The following is a 10646-nucleotide window of genomic DNA, read 5'->3' as shown; positions in this document are numbered from 1 at the left end:
AACTGCGAAGGTCATCAGTCCCTAACCTTACACACTACTTAAGCTAAATTATCCTAAGGACAAACACACACACCCATGCCCGAGGGAGGACTCGAACCTCCACCGGGACCAGCCGCACAGTCCATGACTGCAGCGCCTCAGACCGCTCGGCTAATCCCGCGCGGCGGTTGTTGCTGGTGACGAGGAATGGTGTCTTTATGCTGACGTAAGGAAAATAAAACAAGGGTTGAGCCCAAAGAAAGCAGCAACTGCCCGTACAAAGATCTACGCGGATCCACAAGAGATAATGTTATGCATCTGGTGGAACAGCGACGGAGTGGTGTACTACGAACTGCTTCCCGAGGTATACCCATCACTGTTGATATTTATTATCAACTGTGATGTCTTGCAGACGCAGTCCGAGAGCAATAACCGGGAAGACTGCGTGCAGTGATGCTACTACACGATAACTGCCTCCCGTATACCTCTAGACTGACAAAAAACACTGTAAAGCAGCTGGGTTGGGAAGTCATTCCGCCGCCATCTTGTTCACCTGATCTTGCACCCTCTGATTTTTCACGTTTACCGGTCTCTATCGAACAGCCTTCGAGGAACTTCCTTTCCGGATGAAAAAGCGCTCCGAACATGGCTCGACGAGTCCTGCACCTCAAAACTACGTGAATTCTACAGCCCCTCGGTCGAAAAGTTATTCCATCGTTCGCTGACTTGCAAATAGTGAAAGTGAACGAGAATATCTTATTGATGAGTAAAGTCTCTGTAATGTGTGTCTGTTGTGTTTATTAAACGTATGTTCAAACCCATAATGCGGTGTAATCTGCTTTTTGAACTCCCCGCGTATTAGCGGTGTCGTTTAAGATAAGTACTGAAAGCGAAAGCCGCATAAAAATCACGCCCTTATCCCGCTGGAGTGGAGCGCGCCCCCTGCCCGCGCATGCGCATCCCCGTGGTGTGTTGCTGGCGCAGACGGCTTAGAAAGGGCGGCTCCCCCTTATGTAAGCGGCGACCTCGCACCTCAGCCGGCAGCTGCGTGTGGTCGGCGCGCCGCCCCTGCCGCCCCCCGGCGGCCGCTGCGCTGCCGTATTATAGAGGCCTCTCGCGGCCGGCGCGCCCAGTCCGATCTAGATCCGCCAGCGAGAGTGGTCAGCTCAGCTCTTACTCTCCACTCCTCAGCCTCAGCTGACACCACGCCGCTACACTCGCGCACAGGTGAGTCAGTGCAGCTTTGCTTCTCTGCTCCCGTCAGCTGCTATCCTTGCATTAGTTACATCCACTGTCCCCTGTGATTTCTCAGGAGCTTATTTTGGGCCAAAAACGATGGCAGACTACCCATGTTTTTCCATTTGGTGGTAGTCTCGAACCATGTACTAACCCTCTAGACAAAGTTTTGTACCGGACAGAAATTACTGTACCAACTGGACAGAGCATGTTTTCATCGGTGTTTGATCCACCTTAGCACGGTCTACAAATGACGAGCTATCATCCCATCCGCGATTTTTAGTCTAATCCAATGGCTGATACCCTTCCCATCGTCACCAGTCACCCTAAAAGTCAAAAGTCGTGTGCATCAACCCTCTTTCAGATAAGTAAACTTCCGTTCCGTGTGTGTTTTCGTGGTGTAACTTCCCGTGTGATACGTATTTCTGTGATGGAGACGGGGGAGGGGTCCAATATTTACTCAGGCGACTGTGGAAAGCCGCACAGGGACCAGGCCTATGCTGGCCGCTGTACAAGGGCAAAGGTCCTCTAACTCACATCCCGCTGTCGCAAGTTACCGAGCTGCGCGTTAAGCTACACCAACAGGTCTACATGGCCGAATCTTGCAGCAGCAACGGAAAAACGATCAGTGTCTGCCCCTTCTTACGGCGTATCAGTTTATCCTGGATGCTTACAATTGAAGTGCAGCTACTCGCGGAGGTCCAGTGTGGCAGCGAAACTTGGTAGAAATTCTAATGCGTTAATGCGGAACCGGTTTAAGCCAGAAAAAGAGTAGTTCCAGTTTTGACCACCAGGTGGAGTCGATATCTGGCGCAGTTAACGTTAGAAAGACGTAAGAAATGTTTTCGTATGTAATGGGTTAGTAACGGATAAGTGGGCAGAAACGGTCAAACAATTGAGAAAGGTACAATGCTGATTTTATTATTAATCGCAGTTTACACAATTTGTTTAATATGAGTACTGGAGACGTTGACGACATGCTGTACAGCGCCAGATTTGCACCTGGTGTCCAAAATTGGAACTTTTTTGCAGTTTAAGTCGGTCCGACATTAACCGCTTTTCATATCTGCCAAATTCCACTGCCATACGATAATTATGATAATGACCTTTGTGAGTAGCTGCACATTAATTGCAACCACACAGTAGATATCATGTATTGGTCAAGAATAGGACCATCTCTCTTTCTGTTGTGTGCATTTCGAGTCAGATAACAATGGACGACTCTTCGCAGTAGCCGTGTTGTCTGGTGATTCAGGTGGTTTGGCTCGGGCATAGAGTATCACCTACCGTGAATTTTAGATATCACTGTTAACTTGCAACAGAAGCAGCTGTTAATACTCCAGAAGCTGCCAGAAAAACGTTCATACACACCTAATTTCTCTTTCTATTAGTTCACGATATAAGCGCTTGTAAGTATTTATCATCATTAAAAATGGCCTAATTTTGTTTTTTTATGCATTAAAAGTTAATATTATTTCTCTGGTTACGAACTTGCGTCATTTCGTAATACTGGTTCTGCAGCTGACAATAATTTACAGTATTTTGAAAAATGCTTATTTACACCATCAGCTGTGCAATTGCATTTTCATTCTCTAACAGTTTCAGTTATAACAATCATCTTCACAGGAGAAAAACAATATGCGTCGATGGATCAAAAATAGATTTTTGTCAAATGCGACACAACCGAATGTAGAACATACATAATTATCATACGAGTCTGAACATAATCCATATAAACGTCCTGTATCTTAGCACAAATGCAGCGATGTGTAATTGGTGAGAACTTCACACTTGATGAAGTTATTATCCTCAGACAGACGCATATAACAATAACTATGATCTACATTTGGTTGTTTCGCTTTTGACGAAGGTGTATTTCTGATCCTTTAACGTACACTCTTTTTCTCCTATGAAGGTGGTTGTTATAACTGAAACCGGAAAGAATAAATATACAGTTGCACAGCTGATGGCGTAAACGTGTTTCTTTCAAAATACTGAACAGCTGTAGACAGTCATCTAAGAAAAGTTTGATGAATTTACAGTACCTGGTCGGTTTCCCAGTTCACAATAAATTTCCAAAAGTTACATCATAATCTTCAATGCATTTACGAATCTCTAAGCGATCATGTAGCGTTCCTTGCGTTGCGTAACCTCTATGTTCCTTTATAATGGTAGTAACTATTTTTTTGTATTTCGTGTATCCATGTTTCTCATGTACTCTCCTCTCTTCATCTGATCCCATGGACGAAAATCGAACCTTGACTGGTCCTGAGACCCTGGTGGCCAGATAATGTTACTGTCACGACCAAATCACACTTCAGGGAAATCGAGGTTATGATGTTGCATGAGACGTATGGTGGGATATGGAGAGTTGCCGTCATGCTCTAAATATACTACATTTCGCTTGATCAATATGATATCCTCCAGATGTTCAACTAACATATTTCTCAAAAGATGCAAGTAAGTTCATTCTGTTATTTGCCCGCTAGTAAATGGCTCAAATGGCTCTGAGCACTATGGGACTCAACTGCTGAGGTCATAAGTCCCCTAGAACTTATAACTAGTTAAACCCAACTAACCTATGGACATCACAAACATCCATGCCCGAGACAGGATTCGAACCTGCGACCGTAGCGGTCTTGCGGTTCCAGACTGCAGCGCCTTTAACCGCACGGCCACTTCGGCCGGCGCCCGCTAGTAAGAAAACAGTGTAAATGTAACGTGTCACACTTCGGAAGCAACTAGGGAAAAAACACATATCTATACGACATTTTTAATTCAAGCTGCCATTTCTCTCAAATTCTGCTATACTGACAGTTCTGACTGTGGAATCTTCTATAACGGATGTATTTATCAGTCAGCAAAGAACCATTTCAAGCAAAAGACTACGTATCTGTGCTATCTCCACAATCAAGCATGAGCCCTTTAGTACTGTTGTTAAAAATTCGTTATAAAAAACGCTTGTCAACAGATGACGGTCCCAGTTTCCATTGAATCCGCATAGTCATCGAATTATTACCGTTTTTAGAGTTGCCGAATGAGCTGTAGTTACGGCAACGCTGGTTCCCGAACCCTTCACAGTGATAAGAAAATGGCGCCAGCGAAACGCTAGGCAATGAGAAGAACTCGCCTGTGCCTGGCAAACAGGAAAGTTACTTTTTTTTTCAAGGACTATGAAAAAAATCATCCAGAGTCTACGTGTCACTGCACTGTTCATTGCTTTAACGGTATAAATAATTTGTGGAAGTACTTGTGTGTTATCTGGATGGCTGATTAGAGGAAACGAATAAAAAAAACTTCCCATTAGCGTCTTTTCTATGGACTCTAAAAAGAGAGCTGTCACCCAACACGCGTTTATTTCGCTGTTTCATATCGCTCAGTCGCAGGTGCCCTTTGTTTCTAACTAAACTGTTCTACTTTATGCTTCTGGTAGCTGCATCACCACTAGATTCTAGGGGAGTAGAACATTCCATTTTGGAATCTTACAGTAAATCATTGAGATTAATACAGCTGCTGATCGCGTGTTGGGCACAACATTCATAAAGTAGTCCTGATTCTTTGCACTGCCCGTGTAGGAACATTCAGAATTCCTAATTTATTCCGCGTGCAGTTTGTGTTGTATGTGGGTCACGGCCGGAGTAGCTTCGCGGTGCAGAAAAGTAACACAGAAGCCTGAGCTCTCAGGTAGCCTCTCTTCCCTTACCTTCTCTCAGCTGACTGGAAGGTTACATGTGTGCAATGTATCTAGAATTCTTTCTTTAAATACGCATCTTTTTTTCTCCTCTGTATAATTCTGACTTGTCCATCCCTAAAGTAACAGCCACAAATTTGAGTCACGCAAAATAATGCTACCAGTGATCACAGTAGTTCTCACAACTAGATCGTACAAATGACAGTTGATGTAACATAGCTACGCTGTTTGGAAGTACAATCGCATTCCTTAACGCAACGCAATTTACAGTGGTTGTATGAAATGTAGATACAGTACTGAACCCGCTTATCTCAAAATGCATATGTCGAGCTCGTTTCGTGAATTTCAGTGCATTCCAGTATTGCATTTCGTATAGCAACGAATGAAAGAACAATTTTACTGTTACTAATCACAAAACAGCGATCCTACAGTGTTTAAAAATGTGATAGGCCGTATGTGATGTATCACGGCAAAGAAAGGAGCCTGTGAATACTGGGGACAGTGCCAGAGGTTAACCCGAAGTCGTTACACAACACATACATTCCGTAATAACCCACAAAAATCCACCTAATGATGAAGGTTTACGTCTTCAAAACGCGTTGCGGGAATAAATAAAAAATGACTGGTAACAGCAAACTTGGTTTTCGTTCGATATCAACAACAATCGCGGTATAGCCTAACAAAAAATGTTCGTATAGTTACTAGTATATATTTGATAGTTAGTCAGCACAGTTCAACGAACTTCACATAAAAGGAGAAATGCATTATTAGTTCGAGAATCCTATTGGGATTTAAAAGTCTGTCCATTAAGATTTTTTGAAGTACGTCTTAGCGGACATGCTTTACAAAGAATTTCATTTGTGCTATTGTGGTTTAGATTAGATTAATTATTCATTCCATAGACGTATAAAAGAGGGAATCCTCCTGAGTGTGGAACATGTCAGATAAACACATTACAAAAATGTAATTACAAAAACTTGAGTTTCATTAATTTTAATGATCCTCAGTCAATAAACAGTAAAATTATGTACATGAATTAAATTTAAACTTATAATATTTACAGGTTTAATACTTACGTCTGCTTTCATTAAATCCCTCATTCAGATATTTGCTTGTTTCTTGGCTATTACAACCAAGTATTGTCAAAAATTAAAGTAAATTATTCATTTCAGTGATCCTCAGTTAAGAACAGTCAGATTATGTACAAGATTTACGATTAAACTTCCACTATTTACAGACTTAAGACTTACATCTGCTTTCCATACATCCATCATTCACACAGTAGGTAGTTACTTGGCTGTTACAACCAGTTGGCTGTGGTCGGGTTACAGAGAAGCGGAACGGAGCACGATTGTTGAAGGCCTGATAAATAACGACAGAATCCAAGGTACTCTCCATCTGCACTCAGGATCATCCTGAGACTTTTGGATTTTTATGGTGGATGATTAGAGAACAGGAAGATTTAGACGATATGAGACAGACGAGCTACCGTTAAATGAGAAACAGAAATGAAAGTTATACATAGAGGCTTCAAAAGGAAAGTCTACGTTCCATAAATGTAATCCTGAGTATGGTCTGCAGGATTTGCTTAGTAAAGTAGAAATGTATCTGCAAAGCAGTCGTATCACTTGCCAACGGCGATACCGCAGTGGTAACACCGGTTCCCATCAGATCACTGAAGTTAAGCGCTATCTCGCTGGGCTAGCATTTGGATGGGTATTCATTGGGTCTGCTGAGCGCAGTTGGCAAGTGTGGTGCACTCAGCCGTTGTGAGGCAAACTGAGGAGCTACTTGATTGAGAAGTAGCGGCTCATACAGTCGGGGAGAGCGGTGTGCTGACCACATGTCCCTCCATATCTCCATCAAGTGACGCCTTCCGTCTGAGGACGACACGGTGGTCGGTCGGTATCGTTGGGCCTGTTTGGGTGGACATCTTTTTTTGTCATATCACTTAGTGGACGCGCAGAAAGAGACCTGACATACCTATTGATTAATTAGCGACACAAAATTCAATGATCATCGGTAAGCTGTAAGTGTACAGACACAGAAAGTATAGTTCGTTCCCAGAAGCATGGTGCCACGCTGATGACGAGTATTGAAAAATAGATACCAATAGTTAAACTGCATAACTCCTTTGCGTAGGTGGATAGAAACGCGTATGGGCGTATAAATTTGTGTGTTGTGCTGTGTTGGTTGTGTGGGTGTTTCAGAAATATGTGGATGTGTGATTAGATTGAGTATACGTTATGATTCTTCACGTTGAGATACAAAGCAAAATGCTGATGGGGACTGCAGTTAGTAGTGTAGTGCCCTTTGCTGTTCCTTATCCACATAAACGATTTGGGAGACAATCTGAGCAGCCGTCTTCGGTTGTTTGTCGGCCGCGGTGGTCTAGTGGTTCTAGGCGCTCAGTCCGGAACCGCGGGACTGCTACGGTCGCAGGTTCGAATCCTGCCTCGGGCATGGATGTGTGTGATGTCCTTAGGTTAGTTAGGTTTAAGTAGTTCTAAGTCTAGGGGACTGATGACCACAGATGTTAAGTCCCATTGTGCTCAGAGCCATTTCAACCATTTCTTCGGCTGTTTGCAGGTGACGCTGTCGTTTATCGACTGATAAAGTCATCAGAAGATCAAAACAGACTGCAAATCGATTTAGAAAAAAATATCTGAATGGTGCGAAAAGTGGCAGTTGACCCTAAATAACGAAATGTGTGAGGTCATCCTCATGAGTGCTAAAAGGAACTCGTTAAACTTCGGTTACACGATAAATCAGTCTAATCTAAAAGCCGTAAATTCAACTAAATACCTAGGTATTACAATTACGAACAACTTTAATTGGAAATAACACATATGGTTCAAATGGCTCTGAGCACTATGGGACTTAACTTGTGAGGTCATCAGTCCCCTAGAACTTAGAACTACTTAAACCTAACTAACCTAAGGACATCACACACATCCGTGCCCGAGGCAGGATTCGAACCTGCGACCGTAGCGGTCGCGCGGTTCCAGACTGTAGCGCCTAGAACCGCTCGACCACCTCGGCCGGCAAAATAACACATAGAAAATGTTGTAGGGAAGGCTAACCAAAGGCTGCGTTTTACTTGCAGGACGCGTAGAAAATGTAACAGACTTACTAAGGAGACTGCCTACACTACGCTTGTCCGTCCTCTTTTAGAATACTGTGTACGATGTGGGATCCTTACCAGGTAGGGATGACGGAGTACATCGAAAAAGTTCAAAGAAAGGCAGCACGTTTTGTATTATCGCGAAATATGGTAGAGAGTGTCACAGAAATGATACAGGATTTGGGCTGGAAATTATTAAAAGAAAGGCGTTTTTCGTTGCAACGGAATCTTCTCACGAAATTCCAATCACTAACTTTCTCCTCCGAATGCGAAAATATTTTGTTGACACCGACCTACATAAGGCGGAACGATCACCACGATAAAATAAGGGAAATCAGAGCTCGTACGGAAAGATATAGGTGTTCATTTTCTCCGCGCACTATACGAAATTGGAATAATAGAGAATTGTGAAGGTGGTTCGATGAACCCTCTGCCAGGCACTTAAATGTGATTTGCAGAGTATCCATGTAGATGTAGATGTAATTATAATCATATAACAATCTAATTTTTACAGATTCCTTTTCCTAGGCCTTTTCCTAGGATTTTTCCAGTGAAAGGAAATCACTAAAATTTGCATAACAAAACAGGTAGCAAATAAGTGTACGTGTACAAAGGCCTAATAACTGTAAACAAAGGGCATTTGCTGAGATGAGGGCACGTGTCGGGGTGAGAGAGGCGGCGTGCTGCGCTCTTGTGTACCTCAGCCGTGGCCGCGTTGGCCAGCTGGGCCCGGAGCCCTGGCTGCCCGCGCCCCGTAGGCGACTGTGCGATACAGCAGAGTAGTCGGCGCTGAGGTCTCTGCTGGAAACGGCTGTTCGCACACGTCTGGCAAACACCCTCACACAGATGAACGCCGTAAGAGAAGATTCCAACTGTCAGCACAGCTGCCACACCAATCGGATGTATCCGCATCGAACCCTACAGCTGTAACAAAATTTCATAGCCAGCTTTTGGCCACGAAGGTGAAAAGCGTGTACTGTAGTTCCTCACACTAAACTCAGCGCCATTGTTCCGAATCGAATCCAGAACCTCTCCAGAAATTCTCAATAAGTTAGGCAACACCATCTTGTTCACCTCGCAAGACCCTTCACAGAGATGGCGCAGACAACTTTGTAACAATATTAACCATTGCCTGAGTTATTTTCTTTGTGCTTGAAAGTGCACGCGTGTGCTCTAAGCGACTTAGTTTCTCTTATTTTCACACTCCCTATGACAGATACATGAGGCTGCAGAAGTGTTGTACATTCTGCGTCTAATAACAGTTCTCTAAATTTATCCAACAGGGAGTCGACAGAGCAATTTCAGCTTTCTTCCAACCATTCCTTTTGAAGTTCCTTAAACATATCTGTTACATTTCCATATTGTCATACCGATCTGTTACGATACTACTAGCGCGTCTCTGCAAGCCTTCAACGACATTCTTCAAGTCAAATTGTAAAGGAACACCAACACGGAAGTGAAATAGAATACGCAGGATTAAAGTCGTATGTCAAGTTTACGTAACAGATGCACTGAACGTAAACAGTATTTTTTCCTTAGAATCTAGACATTTTAAAGAATGAGTGACACTACGAAAGTTTAAAACTGAAGGTTTAACACCTTACTACTGCGTCTTTTCCCTGTGTATGCTCATTATTTAGCAACTGTCAACATTCAAGGAAAGCTGCAGATCTGTATAAAAAGTTGAAATACATACTACGTCGTTCTGCACTTCCTTTAAACCATCCAGTGCAGATATTGTCCTGCAGACAACACCGTCGTCACTGAGAAAACAAAGAATACTTCTGATCCTGTTTAACATGCTATTTGTGGCTACTGATAACATAAGCTGTCACATCTTGCTTCTTTGGACAGATAGTTCACCTGACGGGGCGTGAGTCGTGCTTGGGTAGCTCAAATGATAAAGCACTTGCCCGTGAAAGGCAAAGGTCCCGAGTTCGAGTCTCGGTCTGGCACACAGTTTTAATCTGCCAAGAAGTTTCAGATTGTTCACCTGTGCAGTATAGTATCAGCAGTCTATCAGCGAAAAATATTTGGAGACAATCAACATTTAAGAAAACACTCAGTATGATTGTTCTTCTGTATCACACCTTACTGGTATTCAGTTTCGATGGCATTTCGGAAGTCTGGGAAGGCAAAATATTCCTGTTGACTCACCTCTTTCTGTAGGATGCCACAGTTGGAAAGAAAGAGCTGTATTTCACACGACTGCCGTTTCCTCAAACCGTACTGACCCTTGCACAGAAGCTTTATTTCTTCAGGGTGTGCTGTTATCGTTGAGCTTAAAATATGCCTTTCGATCCTGGAAAAAAAATGGAAAATACTTGTCTCGCAATCAGGCTTCAGTCTCTTCCAACTTTGCGAACAACACAAACATGGTACTGCTTTCTAAACGCATCCCACACAATTGTCTACCCTAAAAGCCTGAAACCCAATGCCCACACATTCTGAGAGAAATGTGTCTACTTACGTGAAAGAAAGAATCGTTTCCACATTGATGAATGAACAATTCCTCGAGGTCTCCTCGGTAAGAATACCAGACGACTTCTGTTTGCATATGTGTATCCGATTTATTTTCGTACGGACCTCCTAAATTTACATTACTTTCATTTAGGT

General features: G+C 43.1%; 1 protein-coding gene across 1 annotated transcript in view; it reads left to right on the top strand.

Moving 5' to 3' along the window:
- Positions 1-802: 802 nt before the first annotated feature.
- The window catches only part of LOC126456344 (uncharacterized), a 231013-nt gene continuing 221169 nt past the window's right edge, over positions 803-10646 (top strand). The window contains exons 1-2 of the mRNA XM_050092096.1: positions 803-809; positions 964-1206. Of these exons, the coding sequence (XP_049948053.1) occupies positions 803-809; positions 964-1206 (250 nt within the window). The remainder of the gene's footprint in view (positions 810-963; positions 1207-10646) is intronic.

Source organism: Schistocerca serialis, chromosome 2, assembly GCF_023864345.2.
Source record: "Schistocerca serialis cubense isolate TAMUIC-IGC-003099 chromosome 2, iqSchSeri2.2, whole genome shotgun sequence".
In the NCBI taxonomy this organism is placed as follows: Eukaryota; Metazoa; Arthropoda; class Insecta; order Orthoptera; family Acrididae; genus Schistocerca; species Schistocerca serialis.
Note: the sequence above shows the minus strand (reverse complement) of the source record. Positions and strands in the feature narration are given on the sequence as shown.